The sequence below is a fragment of the Polypterus senegalus genome, chromosome 5 (genome assembly GCF_016835505.1).
Source record: "Polypterus senegalus isolate Bchr_013 chromosome 5, ASM1683550v1, whole genome shotgun sequence".
Taxonomy (NCBI): Eukaryota; Metazoa; Chordata; class Cladistia; order Polypteriformes; family Polypteridae; genus Polypterus; species Polypterus senegalus.
In genome coordinates, this window is record NC_053158.1 from 50492678 (window position 1) to 50518175 (window position 25498).

The 25498-nt window shown below is 39.5% G+C and overlaps 1 protein-coding gene across 2 annotated transcripts in view; it reads left to right on the forward strand.

The window, feature by feature from the left end:
* The window catches only part of prex2 (phosphatidylinositol-3,4,5-trisphosphate-dependent Rac exchange factor 2), a 512388-nt gene that overhangs the window by 129240 nt on the left and 357650 nt on the right, over positions 1–25498 (forward strand). For both annotated transcript variants that reach the window (XM_039754613.1, XM_039754614.1), the window contains exons 3-4: positions 14901–15023; positions 16164–16268. In XM_039754613.1, coding sequence (XP_039610547.1) covers positions 14901–15023; positions 16164–16268 — 228 coding nt within the window. The remainder of the gene's footprint in view (positions 1–14900; positions 15024–16163; positions 16269–25498) is intronic.

The following is a 25498-nucleotide window of genomic DNA, read 5'->3' on the forward strand; positions in this document are numbered from 1 at the left end:
GTGATTGTCAGAGAGAGACCTTATAGGCTCCGGAGGCAAAGAAAGCGAAGTAGAGTTGGAAATTAGACGAATGCTAGAATTAGGGGTTATTGAGGAAGTCATAGCCCTTGGTCTAGTCCAATTGTCTTAGTTTTAAACCTGATGGGTCGTGGAGGTTTTGTAATGACTTTCGGCGACTTAATCAGGTCTCTAAATTTGATGCGTATCCCATGCCGCGGGTGGATGATTTACTTGATCGGTTGGGGAACGCTCAATTCCTAACTACTCTTGACATGACGAAAGGGTATTGGCAAATTCCCTTAGCGGACTCCGCCAAAGAAAAAAACGCTTTTAGTACACCCAGTGGACATTGGCAATACAGGGTCCTTCCTTTTGGCTTGCACGGGCACCAGCTACCTTCCAAGGCCTGGTAGACACACTGCTAAGGCCCCAAAATTCATATAGTGCTGCCTACCTAGATGATGTGGTAATTTATTCCAGCACGTGGAAGGATCATGTATGGCAGGTTAAAACAATCCTCTCCAAGCTAGCGTCTGCTGGTCTTCAAATTAATCCGAAGAAATGTTTTTTTGGATTAAGAGAAGCCAAATATTTGGGCTACCTAGTAGGAGGGGGTGTTGTTAAACCACAATGTTCCAAAATTGATGCCATTCTTAATTGGCCCCGTCCGATGAATAAGCGGCAGGTACAAGCATTTTTGGGATTGGCAGGTTACTATCGTCGTTTTGTACCGCATTTCTCAGAAGTTGCTGCGCCCTTATCTAATTTAACAAGGAAACGAGCACCTTTAAAAGTGGTATGGGATATTTCGTTGAGAAAGCATTCAGTGACTTAAAATTGGCCCTTACTTCAGCACCTGTTTTAAGATCTCCTGATTTTTCTGTTCCTTTCATCCTCCAGACCGACGCATCGGCCACAGGTTTGGGTGCCTTGCTGAGCCAATGCGCTGATGGTGCTGAACACCCTGTTATGTACCTGAGCCGAAACTGCTGGACCGGAGACCAAGTATGCTGCGTGGAGCGAGAAGCCTTGGCGATTAAGTGGGCTGTCACGTCTTTGAGGTACTACCTACTGGGGCGTGAGTTTACTCTGGTGACGGATCATGCTGCTTTACAGTGGATGTCCCTTCATCGAGTCTAACCTCGCATCACTAGGTGGTTTTGAATCTTCAACCTTATCGCTTCAGTGTCATTTATCGTAAAGGTTCCTTGCAGGCCAATGCAGATGCTCTCTCTCGTGTCCACGACCTCTCGGTGCAGGTCGCCCGACCCGAGGGGTCTGGGCTGAGGGGGGGGTCATGTCACACATGTGCGATTAGGAGGCAGTCAAAGAGCCTAAAGGTGAGTGAAACATCGCGAGATAGAGGGTTGTCACGTGGTACTTACCTGAATCTCTTTTGCTCAACAGAAAACTTGAAGAAAAATAATTCCTCCACTTCCAGGATTCCAAAATGGCCGCAATGACGTCACTTCCGGCCACCATGATGACGCCACTTCCGCTCCATCAATCCACCTCACTTCCGTCCCATCATGATGACGTTGTTTCCGGTTCCTGTTTTCAACGCCACTTCTGCCAACCATTTCCTGTCCCATAATCCTTCTCTGTATAAAGTCGCCATTTTGACTGAAGAAATCTGTTCATTGTTTTGCTCTGAGACTTTGAATCGTTATTTTCTTTAATTGTCTGGACGACAATATATGGGGACGGTCCCAAAACTTTGTTTTGTGTTGTGTAAGATTCTTTTAAAGAAGAATAACATCACAATATATATATATATATATATATATATATATATATATATATATATATATATATATATATATATATATATATATACTATATATATATATATATATATACTATATGTATATATATATATATATATATATATATATTTATTTAGGGTGCCCACAAAAACACTCCTTGATTTTAAATGGTTACAAAATCAAAATTTATTGGAATTTTCTTTCACCTTTGATGCTACAGTTTCATTAACTCATAAAGTTTCATATGGTATCTGTTGATTACATACGCTTGGTGTGCGCCCCACCTGTTACTCAGGAAATATTGATGTGATAATTGAGCTCGGACCAGACTCTCCGAAGCATATCTGGCATGATCGCGTTTATAGCTTCAGTGATGTGTTCCTGCAGATCATCCATAGTTGTGGGTAGTGGAGGTACGTACACTCTGTCTTTCAAGTACCCCAAAGGAACAAAATGGACTTGTTAGTAGGCAAATTCACATGAAATTTGTGTCTGAAAGCACACTGCACAGTCATAACACTTTTTGTTGTATGAAATTCCAACACACACCAGCTGTGTTGCTGTCAGGTGAGTGCCATCTTGAATTTCACGGTCTGCTAGTGGCTATAAGGATTGCACAGAAGAATCTGTGGGGAAAAGAAGAAATGTTTTGAGTTAATGTATTTGCTGTCATCTTATTTATAAACATTCCAATAAGTTATGTATATATTTATGTACAGTATATATGTATATATATATGTACAGTATATAAATTATGTATATATGTATGTATATATATATATATGTATGTGTATGTAATCTTCATCGGAGGAAAATGCTTAGACTTACAAGAATCTCCACGCCTTTGATTCTTGTAAGTCTAGGCATTATCCTCCGATGAGGACCCCTGGTAGGGGTTGAAAGCTCAGGAATAAAAACTACTTTATGATACGTGATTCGTTTTCTCCCTTTGTGGATCTCCAGCTCCAAATATGCAAACTGTATCGCAGACCTTTTCTTCCATATGTATGTATATATGTATGTATGTGTGTATATATATACAGGGTGGGCCATTTATATGGATACACCTTAATAAAATGTGAATGGTTGGTGATATTAACTTCCTGTTTGTGGCACATTAGTATATGTGAGGGGGGAAACTTTTCAAGATGGGTGGTGACCATGGTGGCCATTTTGAAGTCGGCCATTTTGGATCTAACTTTTGTTTTTCAATAGGAAGAGGGTCATTTGACACATCAAACTTATTGGGAATTTCACAAGAAAAACAATGGTGTGCTTGGTTTTAACGTAACTTTATTCTTTCATGAGTTATTTACAAGTTTCTGACCACTTATAAAATGTGTTCAATGTGCTGCCCATTGTGTTGGATTGTCAATGCAACCCTCTTCTCCCACTCTTCACACACTGATAGCAACACCGCAGGAGAAATGCTAGCACAGGCTTCCAGTATCCGTAGTTTCAGGTGCTGCACATCTCGTATCTTCACAGCATAGACAATTGCCTTCAGATGACCCCAAAGATAAAAGTCTAAGGGGGTCAGATCGGGAGACCTTGGGGGCCATTCAACTGGCCCACAATGACCAATCCACTTTCCAGGAAACTGTTCATCTAGGAATGCTCGGACCTGACACCCATAATGTGGTGGTGCACCATCTTGCTGGAAAAACTCAGGGAACGTGCCAGCTTCAGTGCATAAAGAGGGAAACACATCATCATGTAGCAATTTCGCATATCCAGTGGCCTTGAGGTTTCCATTGATGAAGAATGGCCCCACTATCTTTGTACCCCATATACCACACCATACCATCAATTTTTTTGTTCCAACAGTCTTGGAGAGATCTATCCAATGTGGGTTAGTGTCAGACCAATAGCGGTGGTTTTGTTTGTTAACTTCACCATTCACATAAAAGTTTGCCTCATCACTGAACAAAATCTTCTGCGTAAACTGAGGGTCCTGTTCCAATTTTGTTTTGCCCATTCTGCAAATTCAGTGCGCCGATCTGGGTCATCCTCGTTGAGATGCTGCAGTAGCTGGAGTTTGTAAGGGTGCCATTTGTGAGTAGCTAATATCCGCCGAAGGGATGTTCGACTAATGCCACTCTCCAGTGACATGCGGCGAGTGCTACGCTGTGGGCTCTTGCTGAATGAAGCTAGGACAGCCACTGATGTTTCTTCATTAGTGACAGTTTTCATGCGTCCACATTTTGGCAAATCCAACACTGAACCAGTTTCACGAAACTTAGCAAGCAGTTTGCTAACTGTAGCATGGGAGATGGGTGGTCTCGTAGGGTGTCTTGCATTGAAATCTGCTGCAATGACCCGGTTACTGCGTTCACCAGACATCAACACAATTTCTATCCGCTCCTCACGTGTTAACCTCTGCGACATGTCAATGGCTGTAAACAAAGAGAAACTTGTAAATAACTCATGAAAGAATAAAGTTACGTTAAAACCAAGCACACCATTGTTTTTCTTGTGAAATTCCCAATAAGTTTGATGTGTCACATGACCCTCTTCCTATTGAAAAACAAAAGTTGGATCCAAAATGGCCGACTTCAAATGGCCACCATGGTCACCACCCATCTTGAAAAGTTTCCCTCACATATACTAATGTGCCACAAACAGGAAGTTAATATCACCAACCATTCCCATTTTATTAAGGTGTATCCATATAAATGGCCCACCCTGTATATATATATATATATATATATATATATGTATGTATATATATATATATATATATATATATATGTATATATATGTATATATATATATATGTATATGTATATATATGTATATATATATATATATATATATATATATATATATATATATATATATATGTATATATATATATATATGTATATATATATATATATATATGTATATATATGTATGTATATATATATGTATGTATATATGTATGTATATATGTATGTATATATATATGTATATATGTATGTATATATATATGTATATATGTATGTATATATATATATATATATATATATATATATATATGTATATATATATGTATATATATATGTATATGTATATGTGTATACTGTTCAACATGGCGGACGTTGATGACCGTTATGACCCTTACGCGTAGAATTTTTAAATGAAACCTGCTTACCTTTTGTAAGTAGGCTGTAAGGAATGAGTCTGCCAAATTTCAGCCTTCTACCTATATGGGAAGTTGGAGAATTAGTGATGAGTGAGTCAGTGAGGGCTTTGCCTTTTATTAGTGTAGATATATATTTCATCATTTCATTTCATAGATATATACTGTAGTTCATCCCGGCCAATACCCCAAGCGCCAGGTGGAGCCATCCCACTTAACATGGAGGGCCCAGAATTCCAGCAGGGAATCATCGAACTTGGAGTCTTTCATCACAGACCTGCTGGATAACGTGTGGGCCGCCAGGGGACTCTGCAGGGAGGCCCAGGGACTTATATTTTCCATATAACCTGGAAGTACGTCCTAGTCACGGGGACAGAGGAAATGACGTACTGCCAGACTGAAGAAAAAAGAGGACTTTTCACCTGACTCAGAAGTGCTGGGGAATCACATGGACTGAGGGATCTGAAGCACTTCCGGGTTAAGAGATATAAAAGGACTGTGAGAAACCCCAGCAGGTTGAGCTGAGTTGGGAGAAAGGGTGACAACGCATCTGGGAGTTAGAGGATTGTGATTATTGTGATTATTTATGAGTATTGTGGAGTGGAGGGTGCTTTGTGCAGATTATTATTACAAAAATTAAATTATTTGGTGCCAGTGGTGTGAAAAACTATTTGCCCCTTCCTGATTTCTTATTCTTTTGCATGTTTGTCACACAAAATGTTTCTGATCATCAAACACATTTAACCATTAGTCAAATATAACACAAGTAAACACAAAATGCAGTTTTTAAATGATGGTTTTTATTATTTTGGGAGAAAAAAAAATCCAAACCTACATGGCCCTGTGTAAAAAGTAATTGTCCCCTGAACCTAATAACTGGTTGAGCCACCCTTAGCAGCAATTACTGCAATCAAGCGTTTGCGATAACTTGCAATGAGTCTTTTACAGCACTCTGGAGGAATTTTGGCCCACTCATCTTTGCAGAATTGTTGTAATTCAGCTTTATTTGAGGGTTTTCTAGCATGAACCGCCTTTTTAAGGTCATGCCATAGCATCTCAATTGGATTCAGGTCAGGACTTTGACTAGGCCACTCCAAAGTCTTCATTTTGTTTTTCTTCAGCCATTCAGAGGTGGATTTGCTGGTGTGTTTTGGGTCATTGTCCTGTTGCAGCACCCAAGATCGCTTCAGCTTGAGTTGACGAACAGATGGCGGACATTCTCCTTCGGGATTTTTGGTAGACAGTAGAATTCATGGTTCCATTTATCACAGCAAGCCTTCCAGGTCCTGAAGCAGCAAAACAACCCCAGACCATCACACTACCACCACCATATTTTACTGTTGGTATGATGTTCTTTTTCTGAAATGCTGTGTTCCTTTTTACGCCAGATGTAACGGGACATTTGCCTTCCAAAAGTTCAACTTTTGTCTCATCAGTCCACAAGGTATTTTCCCAAAAGTCTTGGCAATCATTGAGATGTTTCTTAGCAAAATTGAGACAAGCCCTAATGTTCTTTTTGCTTAACAGTGGTTTGCGTCTTGGAAATCTGCCATGCAGGCTGTTTTGCCCAGTCTCTTTCTTATCTTTCTTATGGTGGAGTCGTAAACACTGACCTTAATTGAGGCAAGTGAGGCCTGCAGTTCTTTAGACGTTGTCCTGGGGTCTTTGTGACCTCTCGGATGAGTCGTCTCTAGCTCTTGGGGTAATTTTGGTCGGCCGCCACTCCTGGGAAGGTTCACCACTGTTCCATGTTTTTGCCATTTGTGGATAATGGCTCTCACTGTGGTTTGCTGGAGTCCCAAAGCTTTAGAAATGGCTTTATAACCTTTACCAGACTGATAGATCTCAATTACTTCTGTTCTCATTTGTTCCTGAATTTCTTTGGATCTTGGCATGATGTCTAGCTTTTGAGGTGCTTTTGGTCTACTTCTCTGTGTCAGGCAGCTCCTATTTAAGTGATTTCTTGATTGAAACAGGTGTGGCAGTAATCAGGCCTGGGGGTGGCTACGGAAATTGAACTCAGGTGTGATACACCACAGTTAGGTTATTTTTAACAAGGGGGCAATTACTTTTTCACACAGGGCCATGTAGGTTTGGATTTTTTTTTCTCCCTAAATAATAAAAACCATCATTTAAAAACTGCATTTTGTGTTTACTTGTATTATATTTGACTAATGGTTAAATGTGTTTGATGATCAGAAACATTTTGTGTGACAAACATGCAAAAGCATAAGAAATCAGGAAGAGGGCCAATAGTTTTTCACACCACTGTATGAATATATATATATATATATGACACCAAGGCAATGCAAATCCTGTTGGATGATGGACTTTTTAGATAATGACTTGGAGGAGCCAGTCATCTATGAGGGCTACATCTGCAAGAGATCCCAGAGAGGGTTGCTGAACTGGGGGAGAAGTTGGCTGGCCTATGCTGTAGTAGAGAATTGGCGGACCTGGCCCAGGTGTCCTTTAAAGAGATATTGTGCACCCGTAAGGTGGCATGGGAGAAGATTCCAGAATGGACAGGTAGAGATAAGTGGGTCTTGGTCACAAGGTGTAAGGTAAAGGGTGCACACTGTCTGGGGGAATCAGCTCTCCTGGAAGTGTCAAACTGTTTTCTGGTCCTTATGAAGCTGGACAGTGTCTCTCTGGAGATTCGAAGGTGGTGGACAGGGATAAGGAGCCCTAACGGGCCACCTTAAAAACTGTTCCCAGAAAGAGAGGTTGTGAGCACAGGTTTGCTCCAGAGACAGATAATCTCTCTCAGTGTGTTGCCTTTTGGGTGCACAGGTGGGAGACCTCCCTGGGAGGGTGGATAGGTTCTTGGCCAGATTTGGGGAGGATCCAGTTATCATTGTGCTTGTTGGAACAAATGACATACATTAAGGTAGTCTGTTAGTTCGATCCAAATTTAAAGAGTTAAGTGCCAGACTGAGGATCAGAACTAACAAGATAGTCTTTTCTGAAGTCCTGCCTGTGCCATGTGCCAGTCCAGGTAAGATTAAGGAGATGAGAAGGCTTGTTGTGTGGCCCAAATCTTGGTACAGGGTATAAGAATATAGGTTTATCGGGCATTGGGAATCCTTTTGGTACAAATGGGACCATGATAGGTTACATCTGAACTGGATGGGCACCAATGTATTGGGGAGGCATATGAGTAGGTTATATTTCAAAGACACATGATATTCTATATGATGTTCCACAAGGCTCTATTCTGGTTCCGCTGCTCTTTTTGATTTACATGCTTCCGTTAGGTCAGTTTATCTTGGGGCATAACGTGAGTTACCACAGCTATGCTGATGACACACAGCTGTATTTATCAATAGCACCTGACGACCCAGACACTGTTGATTCACTGACACAATGTCTCACTTGTGTTTCCAAATGGATGAGTAGTAATTTACTCAAACTAAATAAAGAGAAAACAGAAATTTTTGTGATTGGCAATAATGGATATAATGAAGTTATTAGAAATAAACTGGATGCATTAGGATTAAAAGTCAAGACGGAGGTAAAGCATTTAGGGGTAACTATTGACTCTGACCTGAATTTTAATTTACATATTATTCAGATTACTAGGACATTGCTAACTGTAGCCTGGGAGATGGGTGGTCTCAGGGTGTCTTGCATTGAAATCTGCTGCAATGACCCGGTTACTGCGCTCACCAGACATCAACACAATTTCTATCCGGGCCTCACGCGGTTAACCTCTGCGACATGTCAATGGCTGTAAACAAAGAGAAACTTGTAAATAACTCATGAAAGAATAAAGTTACGTTAAACCCAAGCACACCATTGTTTGTCTTGTGAAATTCTCAATAAGTTTGATGTGTCAAATGACCCTCTTCCTATTGAAAAAACAAAAGTTGGATCCAAAATGGCCTACTTCAAATGGCCACCATGGTCACCACCCATCTTGAAAAGTTTCCCTCACATATACTAATGTACCACAAACAGGAAGTTAATATCACCAACCATTCTATTTTATTAAGGTGTATCCATATAAATGGCTCCACCCTGTATATATATATATATATATATATGTATATATGTATGTATGTATGTATGTATATATATATATATATATATATATATATATATATGTATGTATATATATGTATATATGTATATATGTATGTATATATATATATGTATATATGTATGTATATATATATGTATATATATATGTATATATATATGTATATGTATATGTGTATACTGTTCAACATGGCGGACGTTGATGACCGTTATGACCCTTACGCGTAGAATTTTTAAATGAAACCTGCTTACCTTTTGTAAGTAGGCTGTAAGGAAATGAGTCTGCCAAATTTCAGCCTTCTACCTATATGGGAAGTTGGAGAATTAGTGATGAGTGAGTCAGTGAGGGCTTTGCCTTTTATTAGTGTAGATATATATTTCATCATTTCATTTCATAGATATATACTGTAGTTCATCCCGGCCAATACCCCCAAGCCGCCAGGTGGAGCCATCCCCGCAACATGGAGGGGCCCAGAATTCCAGCAGGGAATCATCGAACTTGGAGTCTTTCATCACAGACCTGCTGGATAACGTGTGGGCCGCCAGGGGACTCTGCAGGGAGGCCCAGGGACTTATATTTTCCATATAACCTGGAAGTACGTCCTAGTCACGGGGACAGAGGAAATGACGTGACTGCCAGACTGAAGAAAAAAAGAGGACTTTTTCACCTGACTCCAGAAGTGCCGGGGAGTCACATGGACCGAGGGATCTGAAGCACTTCCGGGTTAAGAGATATAAAAGGACTGTGAGAAACCCCAGCAGGTTGAGCTGAGTTGGGAGAAAGGGTGACAACGCATCTGGGAGTTAGAGGATTGTGATTATTGTGATTATTTATGAGTATTGTGGAGTGGAGGGTGCTTTGTGCAGATTATTATTACAAAAATAAATTATTTGGTGCCTGGCGTCTGGTCCGAGGTTTCAAGGGGATGACAGCACCCCCTATCTGTCACTATATATATATATATATATATATATATATATATATACACACAGTGGTGTTAAAAACTATTTGCCCCTTCCTGATTTCTTATTCTTTTGCAGTTTGTCACACAAAATGTTTCTGATCATCAAACACATTTAACCATTAGTCAAATATAACACAAGTAAACACAAAATGCAGTTTTTAAATGATGGTTTTTATTATTTTGGGAGAAAAAAAAATCCAAACCTACATGGCCCTGTGTAAAAGTAATTGTCCCCTGAACCTAATAACTGGTTGAGCCACCCTTAGCAGCAATTACTGCAATCAAGCGCTTATGATAACTTGCAATGAGTCTTTACAGCACTCTGGAGGAATTTTGGCCCACTCATCTTTGCAGAATTGTTGTAATTCAGCTTTATTTGAGGGTTTTCTAGCATGAACCGCCTTTTTAAGGTCATGCCATAGCATCTCAATTGATTCAGGTCAGGACTTTGACTAGGCCACCCAAAGTCTTCATTTTGTTTTTCTTCAGCCATTCAGAGGTGGATTTGCTGGTGTGTTTTGGGTCATTGTCCTGTTGCAGCACCAAGATCGCTTCAGCTTGAGTTGACGAACAGATGGCGGACATTCTCCTTCAGGATTTTTGGTAGACAGTAGAATTCTATGGTTCCATTTATCACAGCAAGCCTTCCAGGTCCTGAAGCAGCAAAACAACCCCAGACCATCACACTACCACCACCATATTTTACTGTTGGTATGATGTTCTTTTTCTGAAATGCTGTGTTCCTTTTACGCCAGATGTAACGGGACATTTGCCTTCCAAAAAGTTCAACTTTTGTCTCATCAGTCCACAAGGTATTTTCCCCAAAAGTCTTGGCAATCATTGAGATGTTTCTTAGCAAAATTGAGACAAGCCCTAATGTTCTTTTTGCTTAACAGTGGTTTTGCGTCTTGGAAATCTGCCATGCAGGCTGTTTTTGCCCAGTCTCTTTCTTATCTTTCTTATGGTGGAGTCGTGAACACTGACCTTAATTGAGGCAAGTGAGGCCTGCAGTTCTTTAGACGCTTGTCCTGGGGTCTTTGTGACCTCTCGGATGAGTCGCCTCTGCGCTCTTGGGGTAATTTTGGTCGGCCGGCCACTCCTGGGAAGGTTCACCACTGTTCCATGTTTTTGCCATTTGTGGATAATGGCTCTCACTGTGGTTTGCTGGAGTCCCAAAGCTTTAGAAATGGCTTTATAACCTTTACCAGACTGATAGATCTCAATTACTTCTGTTCTCATTTGTTCCTGAATTTCTTTGGATCGTGGCATGATGTCTAGCTTTTGAGGTGCTTTTGGTCTACTTCTCTGTGTCAGGCAGCTCCTATTTAAGTGATTTCTTGATTGAAACAGGTGTGGCAGTAATCAGGCCTGGGGGTGGCTACGGAAATTGAACTCAGGTGTGATACACCACAGTTAGGTTATTTTTAACAAGGGGGCAATTACTTTTCACACAGGGCCATGTAGGTTTGGATTTTTTTCTCCCTAAATAATAAAAACCATCATTTAAAAACTGCATTTTGTGTTTACTTGTATTATATTTGACTAATGGTTAAATGTGTTTGATGATCAGAAACATTTTGTGTGACAAACATGCAAAAGCATAAGAAATCAGGAAGAGGGCCAATAGTTTTTCACACCACTGTATGAATATATATATATATATATGACACCAAGGCAATGCAAATCCTGTTGGATGATGGACTTTTTAGATAATGACTTGGAGGAGCCAGTCATCTATGAGGGCTACATCTGCAAGAGATCCCAGAGAGGGTTGCTGAACTGGGGGAGAAGTTGGCTGGCCTATGCTGTAGTAGAGAATTGGACCTGGCCCAGGTGTCCTTTAAAGAGATATTGTGCACCCGTGGGTGGCATGGGAGAAGATTCCAGAATGGACAGGTAGAGATAAGTGGGTCTTGGTCACAAGGTGTAAGGTAAAGGGTGCACACTGTCTGGGGGAATCAGCTCTCCTGGAAGTGTCAAACTGTTTTCTGGTCCTTATGAAGCTGGACAGTGTCTCTCTGGAGATTCGAAGGTGGTGGACAGGGATAAGGAGCCCTAACGGGCCACCTTAAAAACTGTTCCCAGAAAGAGAGGTTGTGAGCACAGGTTTGCTCCAGAGACAGATAATCTCTCTCAGTGTGTTGCCTTTTGGGTGCACAGGTGGGAGACCTCCCTGGGAGGGTGGATAGGTTCTTGGCCAGATTTGGGGAGGATCCAGTTATCATTGTGCTTGTTGGAACAAATGACATACATTAAGGTAGTCTGTTAGTTCGATCCAAATTTAAAGAGTTAAGTGCCAGACTGAGGATCAGAACTAACAAGATAGTCTTTTCTGAAGTTCTGCCTGTGCCATGTGCCAGTCCAGGTAAGATTAAGGAGATGAGAAGGCTTGTTGTGTGGCCCAAATCTTGGTACAGGGTATAAGAATATAGGTTTATCGGGCATTGGGAATCCTTTTGGTACAAATGGGACCATGATAGGTTACATCTGAACTGGATGGGCACCAATGTATTGGGGAGGCATATGAGTAGGTTATATTTCAAAGACACATGATATTCTATATGATGTTCCACAAGGCTCTATTCTGGTTCCGCTGCTCTTTTTCGATTTACATGCTTCTGTTAGGTCAGTTTATCTTGGGGCATAACGTGAGTTACCACAGCTATGCTGATGACACACAGCTGTATTTATCAATAGCACCTGACGACCCAGACACTGTTGATTCACTGACACAATGTCTCACTTGTGTTTCCAAATGGATGAGTAGTAATTTACTCAAACTAAATAAAGAGAAAACAGAAATTTTTGTGATTGGCAATAATGGATATAATGAAGTTATTAGAAATAAACTGGATGCATTAGGATTAAAAGTCAAGACGGAGGTAAAGCATTTAGGGGTAACTATTGACTCTGACCTGAATTTTAATTTACATATTATTCAGATTACTAGGACAGTATTTTTTTACTTAAGAAATATAGCAAAAGTTAGACCTCTTATTACACTGCAAGATGCTGAAATTAGTTCACGCTTTTGTTTTCAGTCGGCTAGATTACTGTAATGCTCTCCTCTCAGGACTACCAAAAAAGACATCAAATGATTGCAACTACTGCAGAATGCAGCTTCTAGAATCTTAACTGAGAAACAAAAATCCGAGCACATCACCCCAGTTTTGATGTCACTACACTGGTTACCTGTGTCATTTAGAATTGACTGCTTATGCTTTACAAAGCCTTAAATAATCTTGCTCCATCTTATATTTCTGAATGTTTTACACCTTACACTCCAAATTGTAACGTTAGATCTTCAAATGCTTGTCTACTTAGAATTCCAAGAGATAAACTTAAAAGAAGTGGTGAGGTGGCCTTCTGCTGTTATGCGCCTAAAATCTGGAATAGCTTGCCAATTGGAATTCGCCAGGCTAATACAGTGGAGCACTTTAAAACACTGCTGAAAACACATTACTTTAACATGGCTTTCTCATAGCTTCATCTTAGTTAAATCCTGATGCTCTGTATATTCAATTAATTAGCATTATTATTCATGGTGGCTCCAAAACCCGTACTAACCCCTACTTTCCCTTCTGTTCTTTTTCCGGTTTTCTGTGGTGGTGATCTGCGCCACCATCACCTAATCAAAGCACCATGATGTCCTTACATTGATGGATTAAAGGCCAGAAGTCCACATGACCATCATCATCAAATTCTTCCATGAGAACCCTGAATACAATCAGGACTGATTGAGGTCATTTATGTTAGGTAGAATGCCTAGAGGGGGCTGGGCGGTCTCGTGGCCTGGAACCCCTGCAGATTTTATTTCTTTCTCCTGCCGACTGGAGTTTTTTTTTTGTTCTTTCTGTCCTCCCTGGCCATCAGACCTTACTTTTATTCTATGTTAATTAGTGTTCCCTAATTTTAATTATTTATTTTGTCTTTTTTCTCTTTCTTCATCATGTACAGCACTTTGAGCAACATCATTTGTATGAAAATGTGCTATATAAATTCATGTTGTTGTTAATGGAGGATTGTTTAAACTAGGGAATGGGGTGGCAGGGAGTTAGCACAGGCCAAGTTTAGAACTGTACATAGAGGAACAAACAATAGTGTAAAATAAAAATCCATAGTAATGTATATTCCAACCCAATGTTTAAATGTAAAAGTAAAATAAGCAGCACATTAAAAATAACTTGCCTTAATGGTAGAAGTATCAAAAATAAAACAAGTGAGTTGGAGTTTTATGTAGAGGAGCGTAATTATTATATTTAAGCAGTAACTGAAAATTGGCTAAATAACAAAGTTAGGGATGAGTATAACAGAGGGATACACATTTTAGGAAGGGTAGACCGAACAGGAAAGGAGGTGGGGTTGCTAATTTTGTCAAACAGAGTTTAAATGCATGTCCTCTTCAGTTGGATAATGAGCCCCATCTTAATGAAGAAATCTGGCTTTGTCTGGAAAGCTTCAGGGAAAGAGGCCTTATTTTAAGATGGTCTTATAGACTGCCTAATGCAGACAGTAATTTCAACACACATCCATTTTGTAATATTTAGTCTTTAAACAGAAAAGAGCAACTGTTTCAATAGACTGCTTCAAATGTCTGGATCATTAATGTAAAGCTGATTGCTGGATTGTCATATAAAGATGGAAGACTTAAGTTGTGCATAAGGTTTGAAGTATTTTAGCTTTTAGGTTGGAATGAGTTACTTTTTGTCACAGGGATTGCATGATGAAAGTGCAGTAAGAGGTGTGTGAAGTATAATGCAGTTTTCTATTTTTGAGCACTTGGTTTTCATCTTTACTTAGTTTTGATGAGCATCATCTAGGATAGTTCGAAAAAGAAGAAGGTAGTTTGTGATCTCTCTGCCTCTGAAGCTGTCAGGAATATAATAAAAGCAAAACAATTATTGAGCTGGTTGGGCTGGAGTGTTGTATGTGTATTTTTAGGATTTTTAGAGACAGTGAATCTTGATTATTGACACAGCTAACATTTTGCCAATTCTGTTTCAGACGCTGTTTTCTAACATTGAAGAAATTCTGCTTATACACAAAGACTTCTTGGCCATGCTGGAGGAGTTCCTGCAGCCAGAGCCAAATGCACATCATGAACTTGGGCACTGCTTCCTTCAATTTGTGAGTGGTTTTCATCTTGTTTAATGTGAAGTATCTATCTATCTATCTATCTATCTATCTATCTATCTATCTATCTATCTATCTATCTATCTATCTATCTATCTATCTATCTATCTATCTATCTATCTATCAATCACAAAGTTTTGAAGAGTGAACAGATGGATGAATGCAATGCTCATATCCCAGACTGGCTACTGTCCGTATGTAGTGTATGTGCTGTTCTCATGTCTGTGTGGGTATTTCACCTGGTAATCCTAAAAATGTGTATGTTACATTGATTTGCAACTTCATCTTGACCAAGCATAAGAAAATATTGATATGTGCATGTGATGGATTGGCACCTTGTCCAGAGTTTATCCCTGTTTTATGCATGATATTCTGGTGACCCGGACCTTGATGGGTGACTTTGGATAATGCATGCAGGAAAATGTCTGAGTGGATGGATATGTTTAAGGATAACATATTGTATGTCCCTGTTTTGATTTAGGACTGTGTACTTTTATTCACTGGTTGCATGTTGGTTTTGATCTGTTTTTTTCCTTCCATATCCAATCATATGTTCACCAGTGTCATGTGTTGGTGATTGTGGGTGTTGTGTAAACTGACTTTACACCTACAGTATCACAACTCCTTGCCTTATAAACATTTCCATGGTTAGACTCAGCTTAACAAGATTGAGCTGGAATGAGTGAGTTATAAAATGATTAGATACATTTTTATGTACATGCCACAGAGTTTGCATGACTGCAAAGGAAACATTACAAAGACAGGAAATTGAGAAGCCGTAATAAAAAGCAGATTGAAGTCTTTAACAAGCAGAGTAAAGGTTTGCAAGAGTCAATGTTATGACAGAAATGACAGTCTGGCAGCCACCATTTATGAAGGAAATAAAGCTATGTCACACTTAAAATGTTAACTAACTTTAAAAATTGCTGAAATTAATGAAATTCAGTGTCTGTCACAAAGTAACAGATATAGTAGAAAATTAAGATTATGGGTTTTTCTGAATTTGTACTTCCAAGAAGACTGGATGAGTGCTTATATAGAAACAGCAATTCAGTTCATTTACTGTTTGACTTTTCTTATTTGCCACCTTAAATATTTATATGAATTTAAAGCATACTGTTTTTTTTCCCTCAGAGAGACAGATTTCAAATTTATGATGATTATTGCAGCAACCATGAAAAAGCACAGCGGCTACTTCTTGAACTGAACAAAATAAGGACAGTACGAACATGCTTGTTGGTATGAGACATTTATTTGATTGTTGAATGAAAGCTGAATATTGAGGGCAATAAAGCCTAAATTATTTTAATTGCTGAAAACTTTGAAATGTTGATATGTAGTGCAAATGTTATGACGGCTGCTTCAGTTATCTTTATGTGTGCAGGTTAAACATTTTGGCTAGGTGTTATAAATGTAGCTGTGATGCTTCTAGCTGTAGTAAAACTCATATGCATTTGAGCGGCATCCACTTTACATTACTCTAGTTTTTCACACCAAGTCCCTTGGTTCATGCAAAGCACACACAAACTCCTCACAACTACATAAAGCACACACTTCCACATGAGAAAATTACGGTCAGTTATTTATATTTGATTAATTATATGTGTGTGTGCTTTGCTGATTAATTGATTGATCAGTTTATTTTACATATATCGCATAGACAGAGAGGCTTTAAAAATATCTGTGCCTGCAATTATTGTGAATAAAAGGCCAAAAAGAATATTAATTTGTTAGACTCTACAGCAAAAGCCACAAGCCAAAGAAATTATTTCTTCAGGAAGATGCTCTTGATCACATGAATGAGCACCAACTTCTTCCTGCAAACTCTTTTGGTCTTTTTGAAACTCTTTAATCTCCAAGAGCTCCTTTTGAAGCTCTTTCTATTTTGGGGTCATTCATGATTCTAGCCTTTGTTAAGTACAGACTTTGAAAATGTCTGTGTCTGCAATTATTTTAAGCTAAAGGATCAGGAGAAACAAAACTTTAAAGGGCTTGGCAAACTCAGAGCCAGAAATGGGCAGGTGTCGGAAACCAGAAAAATACAGTGAACCTAGCAAAAAAAAAAAAAACTTTTTAAGGCATTAAAGAATCAAAGTCAGAAGCACCAAGCAGAATTCATTATCCATGCTAATCAAGAAAAGAGCTCTAACCAAAGTAACTGTGAAATCATGGACCATACTTTTCTTGTAGTTTTGAGAATCCCTGGCTGGCATAGCAAGCATACTGCGTTGCAGTCCTATGTAGTGTCACAAGAACGAGACATGGACAGATAAAGAGTTGGGGCAGCCACCCGTATATTGTGGTATCCTGGCTGCAAAGTCGTTTTTCTTGTAAAAATACAGAGCACTGAAGTGCATACAACCGAGTCCAAAACAAGACTGAGGAAACAAAGGAAAGGGGGCAGGTTTTAAAGGGGAGACAGGAAGTGAGGTCTTGGAGCTGGCACGTGGTCTTCCACCATTGGCTCAGAGTCGGAGGTGACATCAGAGGGACTGGAGCTGGTGTGGCCAGTTCCATTGGCTCAGTCCCGAAGTGATGCCAGGAGATCCAGGTGAAATCCCGGGATGGTCTACAGGCAAAGGAGAAAAGAGTCAGTGCACTCTGCCACACCCCGGCATGCCTCGAACTGCCTTCACTCAAGCCCTTTAGCTGCCTCCCGCGCACGTGTGACAGTAGTCAACTGATGATGACATAACAGCTGACATCAGTTGCAAGACAGCAACTGACTTAGCAACCAGTACACAACATGGACACTGCCATATAGGAACTGCAAAATGACAACAATTACATATTATATATATGTTTGTATATAATTAATACAGTATATATATATATAGTTAGGCCCATAAATATATTTCAGAATTTTGGCTCTGTATGCCAGCAAAATAGATTTGAAATACAGCAATCATTATAAGTGTAGATTTTCAGCTTTAATTTAAGAGGTTTACCAAAAATATTGATTGAGACATTTAGGAATGACAAACATTTTCATACATGGTCCCTCTATTTTCAGGGGCTCAAAATTATTTGGACAAACTAACATAATCATAAATATAATGGTTATTTTTGATGTTTGGCTGAAAATCCATTACAGTCAATGACTGCTTGAAGTTTGAAACTCATGGCCTTCTCCAAGTGCAGGGTGTCCACCCTCGTGATGCTTTGCCAGGCCTTTACTGCAGCTGTCATTGGGTGCTGCTTGTTCTTTGGACTGTAATAATAAGACAAAAAACAAATCAAGGTTTGGGGTTTTGAGCCCCAGTATACTGTAACATAAAGGTCCAACATATTCTTAACAAAAATATCATTAGACAAAAAGGAATGGGAGGACGGATATTATAAGGAGTCGGACCGGAAATTAGACACGTGGAATGCTGGGAAGTTGTGGTGGTGGATGGGTAGAAGACGTCATCAATGGGGGACCAGAGGGAAGAATGGAACCCGAAGCGTTGTTGTTTTGGTTGTCTGGGCAGGATTATGGTGGCGGCGCTTTGTTTTTTCTACGGGAAGACAGAGAAAAAGGTTAGTACACCGCCATCGTCCTCTGGCCCAACTTGTCGCGACTTGCATCGGGTCTTTAAGCTGCTCCCCATGCGCTTGTGCATGACAGGACTTTCAACCACCAGTTTTGTCATCAGCAAGTAAAATGCATGTCCAGTTGGGTTGAGATCAGTTGATTGACATGGCCATTGAGGAATCTTCCACTTTTTTGTCTTGAAAACTAGTTGGTTTGCTTTCGCTGCATGTTTTGGCTCATTGTCCATCTGTACTGTAAAGCATCATCCTTTCAGTTTTGCAGCTTTTGGCTGAATCTGAGGCTGGTATAACCCTGTACACTTCAGAATTCATCCTGCTACTTCTGCCAGATGTCATATTATCAATAAACACCAGTGAGCTATTTCCATTGGCAGTCAGGCATGCCCATGCCATAAAACTGCCTCCACCACGTTTCACAGATGATGTGGTATTCATTGGATCATGAGCCATTCCATCTCTTCTATACTCTTCTGTTTCAACATTCTGGTAAACAGTATATTGATCTTAGTTTCCTATGTCCAAAGAAAACTATACCAGAACTGGACAGGGTTTTAAAAAATGTGTTCTGGTAAAGTCTAATCTTTCCATCCTATGTTTAAGGTTTAATAGTGGTATGCACCTTGTGGTAAACCCTCTGTCTTTACTTTCATGAGTTTGTTTCTTGATTGTAGACTTTGACAGTGACAGATCTACCTCCAGGAGAGTGTTCTCGGTCTTGCTAAATGTTGTGAAGTGGCTCTTTTTCACCAAGGACAGAATTGTGCAATAATCTAGCACATTTGTCTTCTGTGGTTTTTCAGACCTTCTGGTGTTGCTGACTTCATCAGTGTGTTCTTTCTTTTTAAGAATGTACCAGATAGTTTATTTGACCTCTCTTTGTGTTTTTGCTGTTTCTCTGATGGATTTGTTTTGTTTTCCTTGCCTAATGATGGCCTGTTTTACTTGCATGTATAGCTGTTTGGACTTCATGTTGAGAGTTCACTGTAGCAGCTTCCAAAAGCAAATTCCACACTTGGACTCAACTCCAGATCTTTTTCCTCCTCAACCGCTAATGGAATAATGAGGGAACTGCTCCCATCAGGCTATGGAACAACTTGTCAGCCAATGCCCAAATATGTTTAAGCCCCTGGAAATGGGGAGTGTGGGGAAGGTTGGAGGGTTTGGTGGTTATGGAGAAAATGGCTGTCATTCCTAAATGGCTCATATGATATTTTTGATAAACCCCTTAAATTAAAGCAGAAAGTCTGTGCTTCAATCACATAATGATTGCTTAATTTCAAATCCATTGTGGTGATGTGCAGACCCAAAATTATGAAAATTGCCTCACCCTCCAAATACTTAAGAACCTATTTGCATGCATATATATATATTTCTAATCTATATTTAGTAACTATATTAATAAAAGTAATAAAAACAATGTTACATGTAAAAACTAATTTAAAAAAATAACGCATCAAAATGTTGTAAAAACAGAAAATGATAACATTCATGACTCAGCTATCCACCTAAGCACTGAGCACACCCATCAGGGTTATCTGTGTGAGAATTGTGGAAGAGGTGCAAAAGTTGAGTAGCAAGGATATCATATGTTGGAACCCAATACCTGTCCTTCTGACCATATCCCTTCCAAATTCACCAAGTATTGGACCCTGGAAGTTCATTTTTTAGAGTCAATAATCTTTAGGCTGCGCAGGGCTTCAATAACAGAATGTAATGCACTGGCTTTAGTCAAGAAGAGGTCAGATGGAGTAGAAAATGTGCCAGAAGAGCTAGCTGATAAATGACAGAACCCCCTTTTTTTGAAGATTTTATACAGACTAGTGAAATGAGACGCTAGTTTCTGGAATGGAACTCTCAAGCGGACATACCACATTGTGAGCCATACCATCTGCTCAATCTTATAGTCTGGAGGAACTCTCCTTTCTGATCTGAAAGATTCTTGGCAGTGGTTTTGCCTTCATTTAATTTTATGTGAGAGTTACCATAAATAAGGAAACTTATTAAAGATGGTCAGTTAAACCTTGCAAGAAAGTATTAACTGAGGGGATGGCAAACAATCCATAAACAAGTTTGGAAAGGATGTACCTGTAATCAGTAGTAATAGTGGTTAACCAATTTGGGACAGTTCTGAAATGACTAAGCATTCTACCTAAGTGATTTGATGATATTCAACAAAGCAACATAGATATTTTTTGAATTCCTGATTGATCCTTTTTGTCTCACCATTGGTCTGTGGGTGAAACCCAGAATTGAGATTTAACTGGATGTGTAATTTTTTGCAGAAGTCCTTCCAAAATCTTGAGACAAATTGCGGACCAGCAAAGTACTTTTTGGAGACCCAAGTAATCTAATGTTGTACTTTTATAGAAAAGCCAACAAATTCCAGAGCCATAAAACTTTAATATTACTAACACATGCAGTAATGTACTGACTTAGTGAACCCATCTATGATAACCAAAATTATAGTAAAACCTTTAGGGGAAGAGAGGGAAATCTGTAATAAAATTTCCCTCTCTGTAGTAGGCAAAGACCATGTAAATGTTCAGAGGAATTTATATCTCATTTGCAAGTGTTCCTAGCAGAAACATATTCTTTGATATCTCTTTTGAAAGAAGGTCATCAAAAATTAAGGTACACCTGTTCAACAGTTTTCCATATTTGCAGATGACCAGTAATCACAGAGTCATGGCCCCAGTTTAAACCTTTTGTTTTAAAAAAATTTGAAAATAATTGGGTTTTGGGGCCATGTGTTTCCCCCCCCCCCCCCCCCCCCCCCCCCCCCCCCAAAGAGTTGGGGCAGCCACCGTATATTGTGGTATCCTGGCTGCAAAGTCGTTTTCTTGTAAAATACAGAGCACTGAAGTGCATACAACCGAGTCCAAAACAAGACTGAGGAAACAAAGGAAAGGGGGCAGGTTTTAAAGGGGAGACAGGAAGTGAGGTCGTATGGATCTGGCACGTGGTCTTCCACCATTGGCTCAGAGTCGGAGGTGACATCAGAGGGACTGGAGCTGGTGTGGCCGAGTTCCATTGGCTCAGTCCCGAAGTGATGTCAGGAGATCCAGGTGAAATCCCGGGATGGTCTACAGGCAAAGGAGAAAAGAGTCAGTGCACTCTGCCACACCCGCATGCCTCGAACTGCCTTCACTCAAGCCCTTTAGCTGCCTCCCATGCGCGTGTGTGACTGTAGTCAACTGATGATGACATAACACAAAACGCTGACATCAGTTGCAAGACAGCAACTGACTTAGCAACCAGTACACAACATGGACACTGCCATATAGGAACTGCAAAAATGACAACAATTACATATTAAATATATGTTTGTATATAATTAATACAGTATATATATATATAGTTAGGCCCATAAATATATTTCAGAATTTTGGCTCTGTATGCCAGCAAAATAGATTTGAAATACAGCAATCATTATAAGTGTAGATTTTCAGCTTTAATTTAAGAGGTTTACCAAAAATATTGATTGAGACATTTAGGAATGACAAACATTTTCATACATGGTCCCTCTATTTTCAGGGGCTCAAAATTATTTGGACAAACTAACATAATCATAAATATAATGGTTATTTTTGATGTTTGGCTGAAAATCCATTACAGTCAATGACTGCTTGAAGTTTGAAACTCATGGCCTTCTCCAAGTGCAGGGTGTCCACCCTCGTGATGCTTTGCCAGGCCTTTACTGCAGCTGTCATTGGGTGCTGCTTGTTCTTTGGACTGTAATAATAAGACAAAAAACAAATCAAGGTTTGGGGTTTTGAGCCCCGTATACTGTAACATAAAGGTCCAACATATTCTTAACAAAAATATCATTAGACAAAAAGGAATGGGAGGACGGATATTATAAGGAGTCGGACCGGAAATTAGACACGTGGAATGCTGGGAAGTTGTGGTGGTGGATGGGTAGAAGACGTCATCAATGGGGGACCAGAGGGAAGAATGGAACCCGGAAGCGTTGTTGTTTTGGTTGTCTGGGCAGGATTATGGTGGCGGCGCTTTGTTTTTTCTACGGGAAGACAGAGAAAAAGGTTAGTACACCGCCATCGTCCTCTGGCCCAACTTGTCGCGACTTGCATCGGGTCTTTAAGCTGCTCCCCATGCGCTTGTGCATGACAGGACTTTCAACCACCAGTTTTGTCATCAGCAAGTAAAATGCATGTCCAGTTGGGTTGAGATCAGTTGATTGACATGGCCATTGAGGAATCTTCCACTTTTTTGTCTTGAAAACTAGTTGGTTTGCTTTCGCTGCATGTTTTGGCTCATTGTCCATCTGTACTGTAAAGCATCATCCTTTCAGTTTTGCAGCTTTTGGCTGAATCTGAGCGGCTGGTATAACCCTGTACACTTCAGAATTCATCCTGCTACTTCTGCCAGATGTCATATTATCAATAAACACCAGTGAGCTATTTCCATTGGCAGTCAGGCATGCCCATGCCATAAAACTGCCTCCACCACGTTTCACAGATGATGTGGTATTCATTGGATCATGAGCCATTCCATCTCTTCTCTATACTCTTCTGTTTCGAACATTCTGGTAAACAGTATATTGATCTTAGTTTCCTATGTCCAAAGAAAACTATACCAGAACTGGACAGGGTTTTAAAAAATGTGTTCTGGTAAAGTCTAATCTTTCCATCCTATGTTTAAGGTTTAATAGTGGTATGCACCTTGTGGTAAACCCTCTGTCTTTACTTTCATGAGTTTGTTTCTTGATTGTAGACTTTGACAGTGACAGATCTACCTCCAGGAGAGTGTTCTCGGTCTTGCTAAATGTTGTGAAGTGGCTCTTTTTCACCAAGGACAGAATTGTGCAATAATCTAGCACATTTGTCTTCTGTGGTTTTTCAGACCTTCTGGTGTTGCTGACTTCATCAGTGTGTTCTTTCTTTTTAAGAATGTACCAGATAGTTTATTTGACCTCTCTTTGTGTTTTTGCTGTTTCTCTGATGGATTTGTTTTGTTTTCCTTGCCTAATGATGGCCTGTTTTTACTTGCATGTATAGCTGTTTGGACTTCATGTTGAGAGTTCACTGTAGCAGCTTCCAAAAGCAAATTCCACACTTGGACTCAACTCCAGATCTTTTTCCTCCTCAACCGTTAATGGAATAATGAGGGAACTGCTCCCATCAGGCTATGGAACAACTTGTCAGCCAATGCCCAAATATGTTTAAGCCCCTGGAAATGGGGGAGTGTGGGGGGGGAAGGTTGGAGGGTTTGGTGGTTATGGAGAAAAATGGCTGTCATTCCTAAATGGCTCATATGATATTTTTGATAAACCCCTTAAATTAAAGCAGAAAGTCTGTGCTTCAATCACATAATGATTGCTTAATTTCAAATCCATTGTGGTGATGTGCAGACCCAAAATTATGAAAATTGCCTCACCCTCCAAATACTTAAGAACCTATTTGCATGCATATATATATATTTCTAATCTATATTTAGTAACTATATTAATAAAAGTAATAAAACAATGTTACATGTAAAAACTAATTTAAAAAATAACGATCAAAATGTTGTAAAAACAGAAAATGATAACATTCATGACTCAGCTATCCACCTAAGCACTGAGCACACCCATCAGGGTTATCTGTGTGAGAATTGTGGAAGAGGTGCAAAAGTTGAGTAGCAAGGATATCATATGTTGGAACCCAATACCTGTCCTCTGGACCATATCCCTTCCAAATTCACCAAGTATTGGACCCTGGAAGTTCATTTTTTAGAGTCAATAATCTTTAGGCTGCGCAGGGCTTCAATAACAGAATGTAATGCACTGGCTTTAGTCAAGAAGAGGTCAGATGGAGTAGAAAATGTGCCAGAAGAGCTAGCTGATAAATGACAGAACCCCCTTTTTTTGAAGATTTTATACAGACTAGTGAAATGAGACGCTAGTTTCTGGAATGGAACTCTCAAGCGGACATACCACATTGTGAGCCATACCATCTGCTCAATCTTATAGTCTGGAGGAACTCTCCTTTTCTGATCTGAAAGATTCTTGGCAGTGGTTTTTGCCTTCATTTAATTTTATGTGAGAGTTACCATAAATAAGGAAACTTACAAAGATGGTCAGTTAAACCTTGCAAGAAAGTATTAACTGAGGGGATGGCAAACAATCCATAAACAAGTTTGGAAAGGATGTACCTGTAATCAGTAGTAATAGTGGTTAACCAATTTGGGACAGTTCTGAAATGACTAAGCATTCTACCTAAGTGATTTGATGATATTCAACAAAGCAACATAGATATTTTTTGAATTCCTGATTGATCCTTTTTGTCTCACCATTGGTCTGTGGGTGAAACCCAGAATTGAGATTTAACTGGATGTGTAATTTTTTGCAGAAGTCCTTCCAAAATCTTGAGACAAATTGCGGACCAGCAAAGTACTTTTTGGAGACCCAAGTAATCTAATGTTGTACTTTTATAGAAAAGCCAACACATTCCAGAGCCATAAAAACTTTAATATTACTAACACATGCAGTAATGTACTGACTTAGTGAACCCATCTATGATAACCAAAATTATAGTAAAACCTTTAGGGGAAGAGAGGGAAATCTGTAATAAAATTTCCCTCTCTGTAGTAGGCAAAGACCATGTAAATGTTCAGAGGAATTTATATCTCATTTGCAAGTGTTCCTAGCAGAAACATATTCTTTGATATCTCTTTTGAAAGAAGGTCATCAAAAATTAAGGTACACCTGTTCAACAGTTTTCCATATTTGCAGATGACCAGTAATCACAGAGTCATGGCCCCAGTTTAAACCTTTTGTTTTAAAAACTAATGCTGTGAAACTGAGAGTATGAGGTATCAGTAGGAGATACCACTGGGCCATTTACCAAGCCATATGACTTAATGAGGCACTTGTCCTATAGCAGTATTAAAAGATATTTTTATCTTGCCCCTTTCACAAATACAAATTAGAT